This window comes from Heloderma suspectum, chromosome 1 (assembly GCF_057233095.1).
Source record: "Heloderma suspectum isolate Gila_16-S chromosome 1, 16-S_ref, whole genome shotgun sequence".
Classification (NCBI taxonomy): domain Eukaryota; kingdom Metazoa; phylum Chordata; class Lepidosauria; order Squamata; family Helodermatidae; genus Heloderma; species Heloderma suspectum.
Window position 1 is genome coordinate 392961279 of NC_139458.1, and position 23104 is coordinate 392984382.

The 23104-nt window shown below is 45.0% G+C and overlaps 1 protein-coding gene across 2 annotated transcripts in view; it reads left to right on the forward strand.

Annotated features, from left to right (window-relative positions):
- LOC146360026 (uncharacterized) overlaps nt 1-19951 on the forward strand; it is a 31353-nt gene extending 11402 nt beyond the window's left edge. The window contains exons 2-7 of one of the 2 annotated variants that reach the window (XM_084832606.1): nt 10802-10958; nt 11916-12422; nt 12508-12562; nt 12709-12810; nt 12955-13124; nt 19366-19951. In XM_084832606.1, coding sequence (XP_084688732.1) covers nt 12384-12422; nt 12508-12562; nt 12709-12810; nt 12955-13124; nt 19366-19644 — 645 coding nt within the window. In that variant the 5' untranslated portion in view covers nt 10802-10958; nt 11916-12383 and the 3' untranslated portion in view covers nt 19645-19951. The remainder of the gene's footprint in view (nt 1-10801; nt 10959-11915; nt 12423-12507; nt 12563-12708; nt 12811-12954; nt 13125-19365) is intronic. The other variant, XM_084832613.1, reaches the window with a different exon arrangement.
- Nucleotides 19952-23104: the final 3153 nt, after the last annotated feature.

The following is a 23104-nucleotide window of genomic DNA, read 5'->3' on the forward strand; positions in this document are numbered from 1 at the left end:
TGGCTTCAAATGACTTCAGATTTCTATGAATCCAACCTATGGATTCTGCAGCAGACCAGCATGTTCTGAGTTGTGTGGATTTTGCAAATTTGTGGATCCATTTCTTACTTTTCAGAATTGAATGCAGATTTAGTCATACAAAAATATGAAAGTCACTGGAAAATACGCTAAGATATATGCAATTTAAAAACAACAGCACAACGCTTTATACATCTCTAGTCTCTCTTTAGCCTCCCCTGTGTAGCAATCTTTTGTGTGTCTGTGTGCGTGTGCGCACTCTGCTCACTAATTGTATGCTGAGCTAAGAAAAACATGCAAAATGTTTTGTGCCAGCGAAAGTTCCATAAATTGTGGTGGACTTTTTTGCATACTTTTCTGAAGGGGAGAAATATTCGAATCTGTCAGGGAGCAGATGATGGAACGAAAGATGCCTGAAAATCTATGAAACATAGACGGAACGGATTAAACAAAATCCATATATCCCTAGACACAACCATTCCAATGTACAGATACTACACACTTCTAAAGTAAACCAGTGTGTGCGGTTCTAGTCACTGCAGCTCATAAAGGATTTTGTAGAGTTGGAAAAGGTGCAGAAGAGGGCAACCAAAGTGGTTGAGGGTCGGAGCAACTGTCTATGAGGAAACATTAGAATATCTTTAGCTTAGAAAAATGGCAGTAAGGGGAGACATGATAGAGGGGTACAAAATTATGCATGGTGTGGAGAAAATGGATAGGGAGAAGTTTTATCTCTCTCTCATAATACTAGAACCTGGGGTCACCCCATGAAGCTGGTTGGTGGGAGATTCAGAACAAACAAAAGGAAGCACATCTTCACACAGTGCATAGTCAGACTGTAAAATTTGCTACCAGAAGATGTAGTCATGGCCCCCAATTTGTACAGCTTTGAAAGGGGTTTAGGCAATTCAGTGGAGAATAAGGCTATCAATGGCTACTAGTTATGAGGCAATATGCCTCTGACTACCAGTTGCTGGGGAAACATGAGTGGGAAGTCGCTATTACCCACATGTGGGCTTCCCATGAGCATCGACTGGCCGCTGTGGCAACAGAATGCTGGACTAGATAGGCCTTTGGTCTGATCCAGCAAGGCTCTTTTAATGTTCTTATGGTAAAGATGCATAGTGAAGATCAGAAAGGCCCTCAGTGTCGTCCTCATAATAGCTGGATGGCCTACCACTTTGCACTCTTAAACGGTCATCATACTCCTTAAGGATGCAATCCTATGCATGTTTAGACAGAAAAATGTCCTACAATTCCCAGCATGCTCCAGCCAGCCATGCTGGGGTATGCTGGGAGTTGTAGGACTTTTTTCTGTCTAAACATTCACAGGATTGAATAGGCTGGCTGGGGAATGCTGGGAGTTACAGGACTTTTTTCTGTCTAAACATTCATAGGATTGTGCCCTAAAACAGATTACATAAAACCAGAAAAGTTTAAAATGCACACAGAGAGTAGAAATCTTCCCACGACTATCTTCTTGTTTTCAAACCCTAGGCGAGAGTTTATCTGGTTTGCACATTGGTCCATCTGCCGTGTTTACAGCCCAAATACTCTAGCAATGATTATTGCAGGAGAACTTGAATCCAATGAAGCTCAATCTGTGTGAAACATGTTGGAGGAGAAAAGGCTTACCAAGGCAGATCCTGGGAGACAGCGAGCACAATGTCTTTTATTGTGCAGTGGGAATGCAATGTGCTAAATAAACAAAAGCTCAAGTAAACTTGACCTTCCAGTTTCAGTTAGCTAAGCTGGGATTTTTTAAATAAACTGAAAGCTATATAATGTGCTCTTTTCAAACTACCATTTACGTTGAATTATGTTACAGTACAAGAGAGAACATCCAAATGCCACAACACATCATGACCAGTGCCAAGCCTCTTCAACTGCAATCCCATGCATGTCTACTCAGAAGTAAGCCCCATTGTGTTCAATGGGGCTTACTTCTAGGAAAGTGTGTACAGGTTTACAGCCTTATTGTGTTTTCTCTATCTGAAATGTAAGACAGTAATTTTACAGCTAGTTTTAATTGCATTTTGATTTGGTTATGTAGCTGTGCCACTACCCGGATGCCTTGACAGATATTACTACTACTTAGTATTTGCATAGGACTGCATCTTTAGCCACTATGAGCATCTCTACACCAGCCTAAAACCCTGCATTTAAAATGGGGCTTTCTGCTTCCGTTTTAAATGAAGAATCACAACGGACTCCCTTTATATGCACTTCCTTTCCCCCCTCCCCTTTCCCCTTCTTTCTCCCCCATATCTGAGTCTTCCATATCTTTCATTGATCTCCCTCCTCTTCTTGCCGCTTTGCCTCTTTTCACAGAGGAAACTCAAGCGGAACACAATTTGATAGCTCATTATCTCCAATCTATTTAAAAATGGAATACAGGTCATTTAGTGCAGGAGACGCCCTGGAGGTTCACAACATCATTTAAAGGGCCTGCAAACTTCAATGAATGAGCAATCTCAATAGCAGGATAAAAGCTCCATGTGAAGGAGCCCTATGTTCCACCAGTACCCCAGGGGCAGGGCAAACAAGGTCCAATCATAATTCATGTACTCTGTATGCTTTGCTCTCAAAGAAGCAAGCTGCTACCCACCAGAAGATGATTGGCATCTTGCTAGATGAGCTCTCCATAGATTTTTTACATTATATTGAAAACTGCATACACGTCAGAGTTTTTCCTCTTAGATCACTTCTTCTGTACTATTTGGCTAAGCAACTTCAATGATGGCTTTGCTTCTACTCTGTAGGATGGCAACTAAGAGAGTTGGAAAGATATGCCACTTTTTGTTGTTGTTGCAAAGACTAGGTTTTTTTTTTTTTAAGGTTTTAATCATTCAGTCTTGAAAGCAAAATGAGTCTTTTAGAAGACACCTTGGCAGATGCTTATTTTTCTCAGCTCTTCTCAGCTATGGCATCTAAACACCTCACAGATCACAACTAAGGATGTGATTAAAAACAAACAAACCTGCAAGCATATAAAATAAGTCTCCCTTGTCTCTCAGTGTACATATAGGGAATCTATTTCCCTAGCTCTGGCCCCATTCGGTGTTAAGGAGTCACATGTTTACAGATATCCCAGTCAGGCTTTGGGGCTGAAACAGAAAAACTCTCTTACAGATTAAGGAGACAACAAATCACGATTTGTACCCTGCAAGATCAGGTTCAATAATGGCAGTGCGAAAGCTACAGATTATAAGTGTGTCTATTGATCCTGTGAATTAATCAGAAGTAATTACCAATTTAGAGTTGCACACTTAGTTGGGTGTAAACTCCATCTCCATTCACATAATTGGGTATTACATCTGTGTAGACAGCATAGGATTGTGTGCCATTGCGGCAATTCATAAATCAGTTCAATTTATAGAGGCTGAACTGACTCTAAATTAAAGTATTACTATTGCTAAAATGTAACATACATTTAGGAAAGGAGGAAGAGATGAGAAATGTGGAGTTCTCAAAGGAAGGAGAAGTACTGAAACGTTAACATTTATAGAGTATAAAAAAGTGCATAGAGCAGGAGTAAGCAACCTGTTGCCCTCAAGCTGTTTTGAACTTTTTTGTTATTGTTTATTCGGTCAGTCGCTTCCGACTCTTTGTGACTTCATGGACCAGCCCACGCCAGAGCTTCCTGTCAGCCGTCGCCACCCCCAGCTCCCACAAGGTCGAGTCCGTCACCTCCAGAGTATCATCCATCCACCTTGCCCTTGGTCGGCCCCTCTTCCTTTTGCCTTCCACTTTCCCTAGCATCAGCATCTTCTCCAGGGTATCCTGTCTTCTCATGATGTGGCCAAAGTACTTCAGATTTGCCTTTCATATCCTTCCCTCAAGTGAGCAGTCTAGCTTTATTTCCTGGAGCATGGACTGGTTTGATCTTCTTGCAGTCCAAGGCACTCTCACAATTTTCCTCCAGCACCACAGTTCAAAAGCATCTATCTTACTTCGCTCAGCCTTCCTTATGGTCCAGCTCTCGCAGCCATAGGTTACTACGGGGAGTTGTAGTTTTGAACTTAGTTTTGAACTTTTGAACTTGAAGTTGTAGTTTTGAACTACAACTCCCATAATCCCTGACTGTTGGCCATGCTGGATGGGGCTTATGGGAGTTGTGATTCAAAACAGCTGGAGGGCACCAGGTTGCTTATTCCTGGTATAGAGTTTAGGAGAGATGTGACAGATCGTAGCAATGGAAAGAAAGATGAGTACAACACAGTCTGAATTGGCAATTTAGGTTGAATTGATTGAAGAGGGGAGATAATGGCAGGCAGGAATGTCAGCAGAAAGGATGCTACAGTAGTCAAGCCAAGAGATTCATCACAGGATGGACAAGGATTTTTAGGACCGGCTTTGCTATGAAGCAACTAGAAGGAGATGTGTTGTGCAGCAGATTCCAGACGATATGATCACCCTGCCTCATCACTGCCTTTTCCTTATATTTGCTCATCATCCATGTTCAGACAATTCAGATTCCTGGCAAAGTCCGATACAGGCTGGGAAGAGGAAATAATTTTTCTCTTAGGAGCACACATTAAAATGAATTCTATCATTATCGGGCTAGTCATTGTTGGTCTTTTTTAAAATGCAGTTTTCATTATAGGCAAATGATTCCCAGCTACAATGTCAAAAAAACCCACAAGTTACAACAAGACAAAACCAGTCACATTTATATTTCTTCTGTTCCAAACGGTTTGAAATTAATAAAAGGGCACTTTTTTCTTGAAACAGATCTGATCTTGCCTACCTTCCTTGCCTCATATATAATTTGTGAGCTTCACTGTAACTGCAAAGTCCCATTTTTTTTGTTCCTGTTCATTTACTGATAGTATTTTGCTTTAGTTCCATAATTTTCCATACAGAATCAGCTGCAGCTGTTATTGCATGTGCTGCTATGTTACCTATTTTTTTTACTTCAATAGTGCAATCCGATGCATCTCTGCTCAGAAGTAAACCTCACTGTGTTCAATGGGGCTTACACCCATGAAACTGTGCATAGAGGATTGCAGCGTTCATTATGCTATTATAAATCAGAAATAGGAACAAGGGATTAGAAGGTACTGAATAGCCTAACATTGCACTTGAACCCAACATGTTACAGGTTTAGAGCACAATCCTATGCATGTTTAGGCTGCAAAAAGTCCTGCATCTCCCAGCATGCCCCAACATGCCCCAACAGATTGCACCCTTAGCTGTTCATAGCAGTATTTCGTTTCTGTTGGCTTCAGTGGATCTTTTAAGAGTAGTTCTGATGGGGATTCTTCCCTGGCTTTATACTGGTCTCACTTGCTTATTGCTACATAGCTGCATATTTTCTCAGTACCAAAAGCCTTTCATACTAATTATTATAACATAGTACAGCCACATTCTATTTGTCCCACAAACTATGCAGAATTGCTCTATAAAATGCTGAGCTCTTGCTTTTTAGCATGCTGTTAAAAATCAAATTATATAGGTTCCGTAACAAAGCTGTTATTAGGGCCAGTGGAGGGCTGCGGGCAGGGTAATCGCGTGGATTCTGCACATCTCGTCATGTTGCTCTACCATTTGCCAGAATCCAATGGCAGTATTATTGCTCCTTGAGGATATTAGTGTTACCACCAGTAAACCATCCCTTTTCTGAATTGGAACTGCTTCTTCAGCAGGCACATGGTGAGCAGTGCTAGTCGTAGCTTGCCCTAAGATTGCAAAGGGCCCCAGGATTGCTGCCAGTAAGAGCGATGGCAAAACTCCCTGTAGAATCAAGAACAGAGGCATACAGTGGAGACAGCAGGGAGAACAACATTATGTAGGAATGGCGACAAAAAGTTGAAACTGAGAGAATAGAAGGAGCACATTCAAAGACAGAAGAAATCTTTGGTGCGTTTGGACAGAATATAAGATACAATTTAAGATGCCATTTTGGGAAATGCCATGCATCAGGCCCTTTGCTACAACAATTTAGGACTGTAATGCTTATTATATTTATTTACCCAGTCTATATCCTGTAGCCAGGGTAGTGTACAAAAGTAAGAATTATATGTTAAACCTTCTAAAAAAATTATTCCTTATTTTATTATTTAATCACACAGAAAGATTTAATTGATTAGTTTTATGCAATTAAATCTTTAAATGCATTTTTTCTCCTTTTCTTTTTTCTTGGGGGGTGGGCAGTCAAGTCCCATCTGTCCCCTATGGAGGAGCTTCCGCTGACCCTTCACGTGTTCTTCCATCTCTGTTCCCATCTTTAGACAGGCTGATTTTGACAGGGAAATAAAAGGACAGGACAAAGGACTGATAAGGGGTGCACTTACCTGCTAAACCCTCCTCCTGTTTTCTAGATAATGGTAAAGCCCCCCCCCCAGTCCTAGAATAGAGTCATGTTTAACTCAACAAGGCTGAAGATTTGCTAGCTCACCTGCGAGATCAGAGATTCGTTAAGCCTTGTTTAAGATGTTAATGAGGAACAATCAGTAGAAGGCACTGCAGGATTTGCCTTGTAGTGCATCTTGTCTTGGTATAACTTTTTCTGTAATACAGATCCTCCAAACAGTTGATTATTGTTGTATCTCTGGGGTGCGGTGCCAATGGAACACGATATTTTCTGGATCCCTTGTAAAATCCCATGAATGAAGCAGGCCAATTGCACAGTAAAAGCCGCATCTGGAAGCACTCCAGGTCTAAAGTTTCGACCTTCTCTAATCTGGCCATTAGAACTAGGCTTCCCAAGATGCTTGGGGAGAATGGGGAGGAGAAAAGCAAAGAGAGGAATGTGGAGGGACTCAGAAAAGCAGGCCTAATAGGAAACAGGAGCTCAGCTAATAATTTTTGTGTATGTTTGAAATCCTGCCTAACATATCTTCCTTGTCAGTAATAAGTCACAAAACTTGGGGTTTTCCTGCCTTTACACAGACAATATACATATTGTAGGGGAGCTCCACATTTCAAAATGATAAAGGAACAATAGATTTGGCTGCAGCATAAGTCAAAACCATCACAGGGTTGTCAAATATGGTTAAAAAAATAGCAGCAAAACTGCTTTTGGAACGTTTTGTGACACCGCATAAGAATGTGCCGATGTCATCTAACTTGTAACCATATATATATATATATATTTCTTGTATGTGGACAGCAGTGAAGAATTAATGGCTATGAAATAATTATCAACAGTGAGATATAAAAAGTAAGTGAGACATAGGAAAGGAATCTCTTCTTCAAGTTACATAGCCGATGTAACCATTGTGGTCTGTGACACAGCTCCGCTAAATGTTTTCCATGCTTATCCAGCCTAGCTTAGTAAGCACATCATGCATTCCATTCATTAAGTCTGTGCAGGAAAGTACAGAGTGTGACCCTAAGCAATATTTTTACTACTCATGAGCTTGTCAGATGGGGGGCCACTTAGGTTGCCTGCCAGCAACGCTATCAAGTATTTGTTTCCATTTAAGAGTTTCATACTGCTGAAGAGACATAAAATGCCATTCTTAGGGCTTGGCTTTTGCTGCAGTTATACTTCTGTGCTTCTGTTTACTTTCCTGTGGAATTGCATGGCTGTGAAATCTGTGTAATGAAGAAGATTCAGGCTCAGATTTCTGTTTGTGGATGAGACTTCGAAAGCTGTCAAGAATGATGCATGTTCCACTGACAATATTCAATTCAAGCCCAAGCTATTTATCTCTCTTGGCTGTGAAAAAAGCGCCGCTCCCAAGGTACTTTTGATAACAGTGAAGATATTGTAAAGCATGACACAGGCCTTCTTCTGTCCCATACATTTTCCATGTACAAAAGGGCCTTTAGGTGATAGCTTTCTTTCTGTGTAAGAGAGTCCTTACTGAGACTGTTCTTACGAGATCAACTTCCAAGTGCGATTGTGCGAAGGATGGCACTTTTTTGCAATGGCCTTACTTAAACAAACAAACAAACAAACAGTCACTGAATTACAGCTGAAAAGACATTTGAGTGGGTAGGTCGGTGCGGGGAAGTCACAGCCTGATTTTAGGCATGGTAACTTACTTGGGAGCAAGTCCCACTGATTTCAGTTTGATTTATTCCCAAATAAGTGTGCAATATAAATCAGTTCGATCTATTCCCAAATATGTGTGCAAAGGATGCCACTTCTAGCAAATGCTCCTACCTAATATATTCTTGTTAACACCCCCCTCACTCCCCCCCACACACATATTTATATTATCCATCTTTGAAGACTAGTTACACATGCTGTTGGACTTTTTAAGTAAAGTAATGATTTTGACAAATGGTTACTTAACAATTTATCAACAAGAATGAGCTTTTATGCCTTTCCCCCCACAGGTATCCCTCAAAGTTGGATTTTGCTAAGAATCTATTGCTGCCAGGGAGCCTGGGAAAATGGAGTTTCCCAGTGTCTTCTGGCTCAGTTCGGGCTGCCTGGCAGCAGCCTTGAACATGCTCCCAGGCTCCCCAACAGTAATCATGAGCATGCTAGAAAGCAACTACCATTATCTTTGCATTAAACATGAGGCCCTGGATGCTGGTGAAAGCCCTCCTCACCAGCCCTCCTTGCCAGTGACCCCTACCACCGCTACAGTAAATTTTGGGAAGTGGGGTGGGTGGAGAGGCTGTAGTGCCACAATGAGCAGTTATGAGCTCTGCTTGAAAGTCACAAGGTTTTGGGCCCATCTAGTAATTCCAAGCTGGCGGACTTTGGTTTCTAACGCCCCTGTGCCAAATTTGGTGGCATGGCACTGATGCTATCGTGTTCCATAGGGTTGTTTTGTCCCCCATGCTGTTAAGTTCTGCATGAAGCTGCTGGGTGAGGATGTCTGGAGATATCAAGTGGGGCTTGTTCTCAGTTTGTCCTTTTCATCGGAACCTGGAGGGGTAGTGAAAGTGCTGAACAGGAGCATGGAATTGGTAATGGGATAGATGAAGGCTAACAAACTGAAGCTCATCCCAGACAAGACTGTGAGTTGTTCGCTCAATGTCTATTGGAGGTGGTATCCAGCTTACTCTGGGTATAGTTGCCCTCCCTCTTAAAAAGCAGGTTCACAGCTTGAAGAAACTGTTTAGTCTGGCATGAAGAGCCTTTCACCAGCTTATGCTGCTACACAAGCTAAGGCCCCTTCTAGATAATGATAGCGTGTCATCCCAGCTCTTGTAACATCAGGTTAGATTTCTGCAGTGCATTGTTGGGGTTGCCCCTGAAGATTGTTTGAAAATGTCCACTGGTTCAGAACACGGCAGCTAGATTATTAATAAGAAAAGATTGGTCTGAACATATTTTTTCCTGTTTCAAAAGTTCTTCACTGGCTTCCAGTGTGTTTCAGTCCACAAGTCAAGGTGCTGATTTTGACCATTTAAAACCCTGAATTACTTGGGACACTTGAAGGCTCACTTCTTCCACATCATGACTGTGCCAGTTCATGAAGATCATCCCCAGAGGCCCTTTCCTGGGTCCTCCCCCCTTCAGATGTTAGGCAGGTGGCAACCGGGGAAAGGGACTTTTCAGTGGTGGCACCATATTATCCCCAATCAGGTCCAAGAGGCACCAACATTGTTAGTTCTGAGATGACAGATTTTTATTCTCCAAGGCTTTTAATAGGTGATCTGTGGTTGTGCTGCTTTTATCTAATTTGTTTTTTATTAGGTGTTTAAAAATCTGCTGACTCTGGCTGCTACCATTTCAATTATTATTTTATTTGTGTGTTTTATTGTTTTAATTGGATTACTTTTATTGTAAAGTGTTTGGAATATTTTTAATATCCCAAGCAGCATATGTTTATGTTAAATAATATAAAGAATAACTTAGAGTAACACATGCCATGAAAGGTAGGAAATGTAAAACTGAAACATTCCTGTCCTTGGTAGTCAGCACAGTAGCCTTACCTCAGCGCTGTAATGTGAACTACAGGAAGGAAAGGCCTTTATAGACAGTCCCATAAATAATTCCTTAATCAGACGTCATATTTAAGATTTCCAAATGACTCAGTACAATTTATTTTGATTTTCCCCAACATAAAATATTAATTGTATTGATTTTGGCTCTCTAGAATATGCTGTCCTTATTTTCATATTTCCATTTTTAAATATATGTATTTCCACTTCAGATTGATCAGAGGTGTCAGTTCCTTTTACAAGAACTTCTTGTTTCAAGTGACATGCTGCATGAGCCATAGTTGCTAAACCACATTTATCCAAATTAAATCTGTTCTTCCTGTGACGTGTGAAAGCATTCTAAGGGCGCATTTATATTAGCTGATTTGATACAGATATATGCCAGTTTTGAAACTCTTGGCCTACACCAGCCTTTCCCAATCCAGAACCCTCCAGAAGTATTGGACTACAATTTCCATTTCCCCTAGCCAGCATAGCTATTGGCCAAGCTAGCTGGAGGTGAAAGGAGTTGTAGTTCAACACATCTGGAAGACACCAGGGGGTTGTCCCTATGGGAGGTTTGCTGCGAGTTTCCTGCGTTTGGAGGGCACATGACGTCATGGCCAGTCTGCAGCCACCCCAGAGATTTGCACTGGAAAAAACGATATTTCTGAGACTACTTTTAGTCCGATTCTTTTCCTTAATTCGGCTTCTCTGCACTTCTGTTACATCAATCCTCCTCATTTACTTTGGCATGATAGCTCTGCCCAGGGGTGTGTATTTCACCTGGCCGTGACCTCACTCACCCTGGTCAAGGGGTGTCTCCCCAGTGTTTCCCCTCCCTGTGTTTCCCCGATGTTTCCGCCATTTTGCAGCTGGCTGTTCAGCAGTTCTGAGCTTACTCATGGTATTTACTTTGCCTCCCGTATGTGCCTGCCTGGACCTTAAGATCATCCTCAGCAGCCCTCCCCCGTGAGCCCCTGCCAAAGGAAGTGAGGCGGGTGGCTACTAGGAGGAGGGCTTTTTCTGCTGTGGCACCCCGGCTGTGGAATGAGCTCCCTAGTGAGGTTCACCTGGCACCTACATTGTATTCTTTCCGCTGCCAGGTGAAGACCTTTTTATTCTCTCACGCATTTTAGCTTTCTAGACTTTTAGCTTTGCTGTTTTAAATCTGTATTTTAAATCCCTGCATTGCTGCTAGGTTTTATTCTGGTTGTATTGTTTTACTGTGGTTTTAATGTTTTATATATTTTATATTGTTTATTGTGCGCTCTTTGCTTTTAATTTTTGTGGGTGGTATAGAAATTAATTAATTAAATAAATATACTTCGCCTTGCCTATCACTAAACTCTGGTGGCAAAGTAAAGGTGTGCTCTGCCCAGCAGCCTCTAACTTTTAAAAAATCCTCTTAAATCGATAAGGCGTAAAAGTGCAACATTGAAATAGTGCATTAGCGCTACACTGTGAACCTGAAGTAAGCATTCCAGTTTCACTAACCACAGTCACCTGTGTACTATAAAGTGTATTGGATCATTGCTCCCTGCACTTCCAGTTTAGTAAAGTTAACTAACGGGCGACTCTTGGACATTTAAAGTTGTTACTGCGGGAGCATGGTAAAGCATATTTAGTGGGCAAGCTAGTACAAAGGGTTTCAATGGCTAAGGCTTGCTCTTGTAAAAGGGCCTTGAGGGAGTAAAGACTCAGTGTCCCAAGCGTTGCTCTAAGCAAGGGAGCTATGGCCAGATCACAGTTCCCGAAATAGTCACTGGGGGACTCCACAGTTGCACATTTAAAAACCTGTAGGTACAGGGGGCTTTCAGTTTTACAAACTTGTTAAAGTGCTTTGGGGAGCTTGGGAGGGCTGTGGTTGAATGGCCAATTTCAGAAAGCAGTTACTGCTGGCCACCAAGAAAGTGCATTTATGATTAAAAGCAGTAGGCTTGAGTGCTGGTATGTAAGCTTTAGGGGGTTAAACTGCAACTGCGCCCTAGCGAAATTCCTACCAAGGTCCTTTCAGGGTATTCCCCTCCTTTCAGAATATCACCCTTCCTTTCTCTCCCCAGGGCTTCCAGTGCTATTCCTGAATTGGTTGCAATGGCTTCAGCAGAGTCTGCTAGCAAGGGCCGTGGGGTATCCTGGAAGAATGAGGAAATCATGGATCTCCTCTACATATGTAAGAAGCAGAAGATCCAGGAGCAGCTTTGCTTCAGCCACAGGATGTGCAGATTTCCCACCAAATGACCATCAGGGGGCACAGCCAAAGTGCAGCGGAGTGCAGGACAAAGACCAAAGCAATGTGGCTGGAATATCAAAGGTGGTAACTCACAACTCCCACTATGGGAATAATGCGGGAATGTGTCCCTTCTACAAGGAGCTCCATGGCATCCTCGGAGGGGGATGCTACCATCCAACTGAAGCAGGTGAGTAGGACCATCACCATTCACAGAACACCTGCTGCTCCTCCAGCAACTCTGCCTGTTCAGTTCAGGCAGGATCAGAAGAGCTCTTCAGCCACAACATTCACACTATAAATGTGGCAGGATACGTGTTGCCAGTGGATGAACATATGGGTAAGTCCTCCTCATCCTCACCTTTTCTCTGTCCCCCCCCCCCCGCACCAGCTCTGCCCCTACAACAGCTCATTTATTCACATAGGCATGGAAATTGCAGACTCTGTGGAGGGGGAGATGCAGCCAGGATCAGCCACAAGGTGAGTGGATTGCCTCCGTAGCCGTCACGCTGTCCGATACCTGTGTTTGCACAATCTGCTGTGCTGGAAGGCACTGCTTTTCCAGAGGCACACATCCCTCTGTGGCAATAACACACCCTAACTGTGCCTGCCCTTATATCACACAGCTGGTACGTCCTCTCTTGCCTCCATGGATGTGGGTGAGGCCACAGACAATGCCAGGCCATGGACTTCTGAGGGGTCTAGCGCAGAGGGAAAGCGATGCCCAGGTAGGCTCCCCTTCTGCATAGACCAGGGCCCGGGGGGGTGGGGGGGGATGCCTACCCTGAGGGAGGTGCCTGTGCATGCCCATGAACCCAAGGTTCCCCTTTTGCATAGAACATTTACACTGTTTGTTTCTCCGCCTCTTGTAGACCCCGGCATCCCAAACCACAAAGCCATGCTGTCCCCTGCTGCCACATGCCTGACAATGGCCCATAAGCAGAGGACAGGTCGCTCTGCATCTAACGACCTGGATCGGCTGCTGCAACACACCACTTCTGAGAATAACAAGTTGCTCCGTGTGTTTGAGCAGGACACCCAGGTATACCAGCAAAGTGTTGAGCACACAGCAGCAGATGAGGCCGAGTGCAGGAGGGACACACATGCACTCCTGGCTACAATCGGCAGGCAATTGGACCTGCTTGAGAAACTGGTGGGGAAACTAGTCAAAGAGCTTGGGGAGGGAGGGGGCAAGCATGGTCAAGGTGAGCCTCCCACTGACACAGATGATGTGACCCCTGACCTGTGCATCGAGGAGGAGGAGGAAGAAGAAACATTTCCTCTCACCCAAGTAGCGGGGGATCTCCAGCCCTACATGCAGCTGTCAGCTGCTACTGCTGCTGTGCTGCCACAGCATGCTTCCACCCCCAAGATGTCTCCTCCTCCCCACCGGAGAGAACAGCATTGGGTGAGGAAACCTAAAAAGTTCTCCCCATAAGCCCCGGCCAATACAGCCCTCTCAGCAGTTCTAGAACCCAGCCCTTCCCTGAGCACACATCAGGAAATATTCGGAGGCTGTGATTTCTTGTCCAGTAAACATATTTTTACTTATTTATAAAGGGAAATGGAGTAATTTACAAGTGGGGCAGGGGAGACTGGAGGGGCTATGTACATAAGGGTAGAAGGATGGGGGAGGAGAGGAAGGTTGGGGTATTTACATAGGTGGGAGGAGGATGGAATACAGCTCAGGGTGGGAGTCCCATAGGGCATGCTGGTCCAGGTGCCGGTGGTTCCTGGGCCTGCTTTGCCCATGCCTGCTCCTCTTCAAGGGACGCAACCCGGTCTGCAAATGCAGTCACTAGGGAAAAGGGCGGGGGGAGGCTGGTTAGTGCTTGGCTTCCCTGCCCTTTCTTAGGATAGCGTGACTTCAGCTATTGTACTCAAGTCCAGCCCTCATCTGGAGCACCATCTGCAGGATCTGCTGCAGCAGCCCTGCGCTGGCAACCATGGCAGGATAGGCTTCCCACTCATAGGCCAGTGCAGGGCACTCTCCTGCCTCACCCCTGGCTGCTTGTCCCTCCTGGGTGGGTGGTGGTGGTGCATCAGGCAGTGGTGGCCTCATGGCATTCTGGTGGGGTAGTGGGGAGACAGGACATAGTGACATGTCTGCCCAATGTTGGGCATTGCCCAAGGGAGGGCATCAGCACTGCCTGGATCCCCAAGTGGGTGACCCAGAGACATGTCACAGTGCACAGAACCCCTTGCTGGTACACCAAGGTACTCACCCGGCAGTACAGGTTCTGGCCTGTCCTCGTCCCCTGCCTCCTGTTCTTCAGGGTCATGGTGAGCTGGAGAAAGAAAAAGGGCAGTCATCAGTCTTCACTTCTCTTGCACTGGCCCCATTGCCAGAACAGCTGCCAGCAGTGTCCCGTTGCACACAACACAGACACCCAGTCTAACTCTGTGGGGCTGCATGTCTACAAGTGGTGAAATGTTGGGGTGGCCTAGAGAGCAATTTCATTTCCTGCACCCACTCCCACACAGAGGAGTAGGACTGTGCTTCATGCACCACATCCACATACAGCTATGGGAGGGATGGGCTGGCCTAAGGAGGAGAGGTGGTGTCTACTTACCATCTGGTCTGCGGAGCTCTGGGCTGGGACACTAAGCCAACGTCTATAGCTCCCTCAGCTCCCCAAAGAAGGGTGGCTGGAGAGCATGGGGTGGAGCTCAACATGGAGCTCTAGCGCCTGGTAGAAGGCTTCCCTCAGCGCCTTGAATTTAGACTGGCATTGGAGGGCATTCCTCTGGTAGCAAGCAGTACGCATCTCCTGAGCGATCCTGACGTGTAAGTGGATGCTTTGTAGACAGGAGCTGGGCACCAGCCTGTGGACCCATCCACTCTTCCAGATCAGTTCCAGAAGCATATGTTCTTCTGGTGCCAGCCAATATGCCCCCCCCCCCCGAGCCATCTCACCCTGCAGCTAAGCTAAGGCAGAAGACCCTGACTTCCTAGTTACACTGGGACATAGGATCGCAATGTAATTTCTATGGTGGGGCGAATTAGAGGGGAATCTCTTTTTTTCTTTCTTTTTCCATCGGTGCTTTATACCTGGCTCTGGAAGTATCCCCTATGTTGGGCTGAGGGAACTTCTGCATAGCACAAAAACCTCTTCAAAAGGTAGTACAAAGCTGCAAATTGCAGGCCCACACGGAAGAGCAGGAGCACGAGCCAGCGGCTTAGCGGTTTTCATGGGACTGAGAAGAAAAGTTGGCTTCCCAGGCAGCCTGCTCTTCTGGGGTGGATCAAGAGCCCTATACTCCCCCCCCACACACACACACCATTAGCCTGGACAGGGGAAAGCAGTTTTTTTGTTATTGGAAGCTCCAAGCTCTGCGATTGTAAAGGCACTACTTTGCTATTGTGCATTTTTGCCATCTTGCAGCACTGATTTCCAGCTTCATAGATAAATCAGAGGTGGGGACCAAGGTGGGGGAGCAGGGAACAGTTTAGTGTATTGTACATCGGTGAGGTCAGGCAGGCATTCCCACCAAAAGGTCCTGTTTCCCAATCGCAAGCCTGTGTTCTCACAATTACAAAGTTCCCTGAAATTGTGGTCACGATTTATTGCTTTAAAGACATATTTTGGGTGGAGTTGTAATCCTTTCCCACATTGTAAAGGTGCTGTTATATGGCTGAACAGCCCCATTTGCAATGTGAGCTGCTACTAATGTAGTAGGGGGGAACTCAGCCCCCCCCCATGCCCCCCAGGAAAGTGCTCATCGGACAGGGCTGGTTGCAATTAACTCTTTTATTGAATATAGTTCCCAGAGATAGTAAGCAAGGCTTGCAGGAGCATCTTCCCTAAGGAGCTAATGGCCCCCGAACTCTAGAGCAAGTCTGTAATTGCCTGCCACACCTGCTCGCCTTCTTTAGTATGCTGTCTGTACCCATTTTCCAACACGGCACCAAAGTGTCCAGCTGAATCATCCTCTCTCTTCCACATCCTCTCGAATGGTATGACCCTTATAACATTCGCATAGATGTTATGGAGAATAACACAGGTGGCAATGACAGAGGTCACGTTCTCCTCAGCAATCTCTAGCCTTGCTGTCAGGCAGTGCTATCCACTTTTCAGTCTTCTGAAGGCCCTCTCCACCACATTGCAAGCCCACCCAGGGCAGTAGTTGAAATGAGCCTTCCCCCAGTCCAGGTGGCCTCCATGCAGTTTCATGAGCCATCTCCAGATGGGGTAGGCATTCTCGATCTACGCTATTTGCGTTCCCCTTATTTACACCGTCTTAGTCTATGTAAATGTTTACGTAGACTAAGATGTGCCAAAATAAGGAACGCAAATGGCGGTGGCCATGGCCACCGCCATTTGCGTACGCACGTGTTTGTTTGTTTTTTAAGTCAGCCGTGATAGGCTACGTAAACATTGATGTAGCCTATCACGGTGTTTTTTTAAAATCTAGCCGTGATAGGCTACGTAAATCTTTACATAGCCTATCATGTTTTTTTGTTTTTGTTTTAACCTGGAAATGGTGGCGGCGGTGGCGGCCGGTCAAAAGACCGGCCGCTGCAGCTGCCGCCGCCAGGAAAATCCGCCCAAGGTAAGTCCCGTCCTGGGGGGTGGCAGGGAGGTGGTGGGCCATTCCACCACCGATTTCGGGGGGCCGAATGCGCTGGCATTCGGCCTCCCCGAGATCCATGGCGGAACTTTCGTACATCCCTACGTGGCGGAAGTGAGCACTCACCTCCGCCTCCTCGTGGAATCCGTCCAGGTCGGATCCCTGTCGACATCGATCCTGCGGAGCCGGCCACCTGCTCCACATCACTGGCAAATGTCGATACGGCCGGCAGCCATCACCGTGCCATATCACTGTATAAGTAAGTCTCCGGATGTAAATGGTGTAGTGGGCGCCATTTGCGGCTGTAAAGCTGGTAGATTAGCCTAAATGCAGCCATTTACGGCTGCATTTAGGTTAATCTACCAGCTTTACGGCCGCAAATGGCATCCACTACACCATTTGCGTCCCTGTTTTTTGACGTGGTAGGCTACACAAATATTTGCTTGGCCTATCGCGTGAACAGGGATGCAAATGGCGTTGTGGACGCCATTTGCGTCCCTGTTCATGCGATAGGCCTCGACGGGAGGGACGAATCGCCTCCCCCTGCAGGTGGATTCCCCTGCGGAACGACAGATAGGGAATTGGCCCATCCCTAGGCTAGGCACACCTCAACCACAATGCTAGCTGCAGTGGTTCTTCCAACACCAAACTGATGAGCAGCCTCCCTGTACACACACACATTTGCCAGGTGCCATATACAGATCACCACATATTTAACCACTGGAATTGGCTCCCTCATGTCGGTAGTCTGCCTTTGCAGCGGTGGCTGGAGAGCCGCTGCCATTTCAAAGAGGGTCCCCCATATCATCCTGAAGTTAGCAAGCCACTGCTCCTCATCCCAAATTTTGAGAACAAAGTTCTTCCACCAATCTGGCTGGCAGGGAACCACCACCAATGCTGTTCAATTTTGAGTCTGGTCATAGGGAATGCAGCAGGCTTCCCCTCCCCATAAAGTCATAAGGCAACTCTCCTCCTATGCCTTTACCTCATATCCTTCCTAAGCATCTTCAAATGAGACTCCTGATCCTGTCAGAGCAGCAGAAGGGGGAGCATAGCCCAAATGCTGGACACCAACATGTATATCGCAGAGATGCACATCTGCACGCAGTGAGGATCCATGTTGGAATGGCTGCTCTGCATGTGACCAGGAAGTTTTCTCACATCTGTCCAGAAATGCCCTGGGGGTGGGGGAGTGGTTCCACTGGGCTGGGCACCAGAGTGGAGGTTCCAGTCAGAGCAGTGATGTACTGCCAGCCCCTTCGTTCTTTAGCAGAGATGTGCTATAGCAAATCTACAGCACTGCAATAATTCAAAATAGCACATTTGTACAATAATATATATTCTCGCTATAGAGCTATAGTGAAATGACACCACACCATCTGCGGGACACTGAATAGTGCTGATCACAGTTGCGACTACACAAAATGGTGCTTTAGACACACTTTCTAAAGTACTTTGAAAGACACAAACATAACTATGGAGGCAGGGCTCAGTCCCCCAGGAAGGAACTACTCCACCCAATGGTTCCACCACCCCAAGTCAAATGAAAACAAGGTTCTGCACATTTAGTCCTCTCGCTGTTGTGCTATTGCGGTTTTAGAGGGAAAATAATAATTAAAAAAAGGGAGTTGGGCATAGGTTGGGGAGGTAGGGGGTGCTAACACACACACTGGCCAGAGAAAGCCGAAAGGGCAGAATAAGGCAAGAGTGGGTGGGAGGGAACAGGCTCTAAATGATGACATGGATGAGACTCCACCCAGTAGCCACCCAAATAATTTGCAGTAAAATGCCATGTGACCTGCCCAGAGCCTCAGGCTAGCTTTGGGATAATCTGGATTTTCAAGACCCGTGTATCCCTGCATGGAGCAGATACGACTTCAGTAAAAAGCGCAACAAAGTGGAGAGCGAACTAAAGTAAGAGGAGAAGGTTCTGGTGCAGGATGAACCATCGTCACTTCCCCTGTTGCATTTTCTCTTTTTTAGACAAAATCAGCACTGATCACTCTTAGAATTCTCATTGTCTCCTTTCCGACCGAGGTGTTTAAAACTCTGCTGACTGGCTGCTACAGGGTAGCTGCTTATGCGTTGCCAAAAAATAAGAGTGGATCACCCAAAAAAGAGAACAAAGGGGATGCCAATTTGCATAACATATCCATATGCAAATTTTTATGAATTTAGAAATAACTATGATTACAATAAAACACAATACATCTCACCATAGTAGAGAAGACTGATTACGTGACCTGTGTGCCTGCTCAGTCTGCTGCCCAGTGCTCACTGTTGATGGGCCCCTGCTGCTCTCCCTCCTTATGGTGCTTTGATGTTAAACCAGACTTGGACTGGACAGCCCATCAAATAGAGGACACTTTCAAACAGAGGACTGTCCTCTGCCATCTCTCCAAAATAGAGAACTTTCCTCTTAAAAGTAGGACACCTGGCCACCTTACCCTGTCCTACTGTAACAACCAACCACTCCAGGAACATCATACTACTTGCTTAGGAAGAAAGTAGAGAGCATGAAATGATACTTATATATAACAGCATCTTTGTGTAATTCTCACCAGCATTTTGGGAGAGTGAGGATGGAAAGCACAACTGAGGGGTGTCTCTGGTTGTTGTTTCCATCCTCACTCTCCAAAAATTCTAGTGCATTTTTGCAAGTGGCATTTTATTCTGTGTGAGTTCTCATCATTTTTTATCTGACATCACAGGTTGTAAGCAGCACTGCATCAAATGGGAACATGATGTTCACTTCAAACACCAATATGGTCTGGGAAAATATGTCAGAATGGGGATATGTGACCACATCATGGTCATCACCTTCCACAGGCTTCGAACTGCATAACATAGGAAGCTGCTTTATACCGAGTCAAAGCATTGGTCTATCTAGCCCAGTGTTGTTGATATTGACTGGCGGCAGCAGCTCTCCGGGGTTTCAGGCAGGGCTCTTTCCCAGCTCTGCTACGAGATGCCGGGGACCAAACCTATGAGATGCCAGGGACCAAACCAAGGACCTTCTGCATCCAAAGCATGTGCTGAGCCACGGCCCCTCCCCTGAGCGTTGCAGCGGGAGTCAGAAATGTTGGATCTCTGTATACAGAGCATATGAGCAACAGGGAACATAGAGGCCATGCTTGCGCAGTTCCAGGGCATGTCCTACACAGAAGCAGACCACATGGACTGAACATGTGTTTGTTCTCAGACCCCTGTGCTTGTTTTTGAAAAATGTAGCTAGCAGCGCATAGCGGAAAACTAAGGTTTGTTTCTTTTATGAGTTAAAGCCTTTCATTACAACTTAGCCAATTCTCAGCTATTGTGACTAATGGTATAGCGGCAAACTGTGAAGTGACGAAGTTCATCAGAATAGCCTCCTCAGCCATGCCCCCTGGATGGATGGATGGATGGATGGATGGATGGATGGATGGATTCTGCTCTTCTGTGATTTATGCCCTGGTTAAAAACTCCATCACAAAATGCAAACATCCCAAACAAACAAACTAGTAATACAAACTTACAATTAACTTCACAGGCCTTGACTGCAATCCCAGTCAAGGATTACCTGGGAGTAAGCTTCAATGAACTCAGGGGTGCTTTCTTCTGACTGCATAATTGTAATACACATCATAATACACTTGCATTACATGCATAGTTGTAATACACTTGTAATACACATTGAGTTTCAACAAAGGATCTTCAGCCAGCTTTTAATGATAAAGGCAGACAATTTTAGCAAAGAAGTGTTATCAATGAAACATGAAGTAGGAACCCCATCAAAGAAAAGAAAAGTACTCAGTCTCTGCTTGGTTATTTTCATCATTCTCCGACTTCCTCATTGTTAATCTGCCACAAGCAATAATAAAACTTGAAAGCTTCATTCTTGTTTGTTTGTTACATTCTTGTTTGTTTATGTAACAAACAAACAAGAATGAAGCTTTCAAGTTTTATTATTGCTTGTGGCAGATTAACAAAGAGGAAGTCGGAGAATGATGAAAATAACCAAGCAGAGACTGAGTACTTCTTTGAGAAAAAGGTGGAATATAAATGAGCCCCAGGCAGCGTACATGATCTTCCACCTCTCCATTTCATTCTCATAACAACTCTGTGAGGTAGGTTAGACTGAGAGTCAGTGACTGGCCCAAAGTCACCCAGTGAACTTCATGGGCAAGTGGGGACTAGAACCTGGATCTCCTGAGTCCCAGTTCAAAACTCTACCCACTACGCCATATGAGTTATCACCTCATTCACTTGCCAGAGCAAGGAAACCCCATCAAATACCCTGGTGCTCGGGCAGATGACGTCTGATTGCTCCTGCTCTGAAAAAAGTCCCGGAGTTGCTCTCCCCTGTGTTCCCCCTCCATTGCCCCACTGAGAGCCAAACGAGACATGCAGCAAACTATAGTGCCCACTCTCTGGAACTCCCCGCTACTACAAATTAGACAGGCGGAAACCCTTCTGGGTTTTCAGCATCTACTACAAGCATACCTTTTCCAAGAGGCATTCCCAGGAAGGTAATCCTGTCCTCTGTACATTGCTCAGAAACTTCTTAAGCAATTCATAAATATTGCTAAGTAAATAAAAATAAATAAATATTACACATTGTGCTAAGCACATAGCACATAGTTGAGCCTTGCTTTTTGTTTTACTCTAGCATAACTGTGTGTGGGATTGGGACCAGCACATTCCAGGAGGGGACAATTAACCCTCCCTCCCCTTGCTGGTTCCCACCACCATGTCCCACCATGTTCCCACATTCCATGTCCCTGACTCCACTGAAGTCAATGGAGGCTTTCCTTTCTTTTTTTAAACCCGTGGCTTCAGGGTTTGGAATTTCAGGGAGAAATGAGTGGGGAGAAGGTTTAATCCTCCCCTCCTAGAGTGCACTAGTCCCAATCTGAATTGGGACCATGCACAGTTACACTAGAGTAAAACAAGAGGCACGTGTCAGCTGCACACTTAATGTGTAGTTTGGCCCCGATAATGACAATAAATCTATACACACCATCCAGACTGTTCAAAACACAGGACTGGTATATAACAACAATAGCAGTGCTGTGATACAGTTCTAAGATTCTTTGAACAAGCTGATTCTGATCAAATGTTTTTGTCCTATTGCTTGTCCCACTTCCACACAATGAAGTCTTAAATAAGCCCATATGGAAACCATTCATGAGGCTTCCCCTTCCCCTGTAGTGAAATTCCTGGTGACAAGAGTTTACTTATAATTGCGTTAATGAAGTGGTTCATATTTTAGAAGCATATTGCCAAGCCGCAGTTTATTTGGAGGCTTGTTGCTACATAAACATTTCAGATTTGACATCCTTCTAAGATACTTTAGGACGGCTGCTTTCTTTTGAAAGGGAATTGGTTTCAATAGGAGTTAATTGTAGAAGAATGTGTTATTAGATGCCATGAAGAAGAATGACAAAATCTTGCCCATCCCTCCAGATGGCCTTCAGTTCATGCCAGAGGCCTTGAATTTGAAATGGATTATTATTATTTTTTCTCTTCTTCCATTAATTAAAACAAATCAGCCTGGGTTGAATCTAGGCATGAGCAGCCTGCGCTATAGCACAAAAGCCCCCAATCCAGTGGCCCAGACATACAATGAAGCCTGCCATCTTTTCCTTGAGGTACAAGACATTTTGCAAGACTTCTTCCCACACTCCCTCACCCAAATAAGGGCATGTAGGGATGGACGAATTTGTCCGTTTCGCTTTCTTCCACATTTGGATTTCTTAAAACCTCAAGTTCTTTCCATGCCGAATGTGAAGAAATTTGCATATTTCGGTACATTCTTACAAAAAATGAACTGAAATGAAATCCTCACCCATCTGCACCCCCCATGTTCAGTGGAGAGGACAAGGTTGAACCTGCCTGCCACGTAGCTGTTAAAGATGAGGAGCCTGTCAGAAGAAAGAGGGGGCAACCCTAATTCAGCACCACAAACACAGCTGAATACACAAGGATTCAGACTAGAGTTTTAAGAGCGAACCACTGAAGGCTGTGAGTCTGCATGGATGAATCTGTCAAGTTTTGGTTCCTCCAGCATTGGATTTTTAGAAACTCCAAAGTTCTTTACATCCCAAATATGAAGAAATTTGTGGATTTTGGTAAATTCTTATCAAAGACAAGCTGAAATAGTATTCTCGCCTATCTCTATGTGCATGGGAGGGGTGACAACGAGAGGAAGAAAGCAGGAAGAGGATATCTCCGCAGATATGGGGTATTATATACCTGTATGCGGAAAGGCAACTGTGTGGGGGCATCATGCTAAACCATAGTTTAGCTTTTTGGAAATGAGCCTGGGCAAGATTTGGGCTCCTGTGCTCCCATCTCTGCCTCCAGCGGAGCCACAAGTAGGAGCTCAGACGTTCTCACTTATGCTTTCAGCTAACTCTGGTTAGTTGCTTCATCCAAACTGAGAACTGTAGCTGGTGTTAATTATGGTTT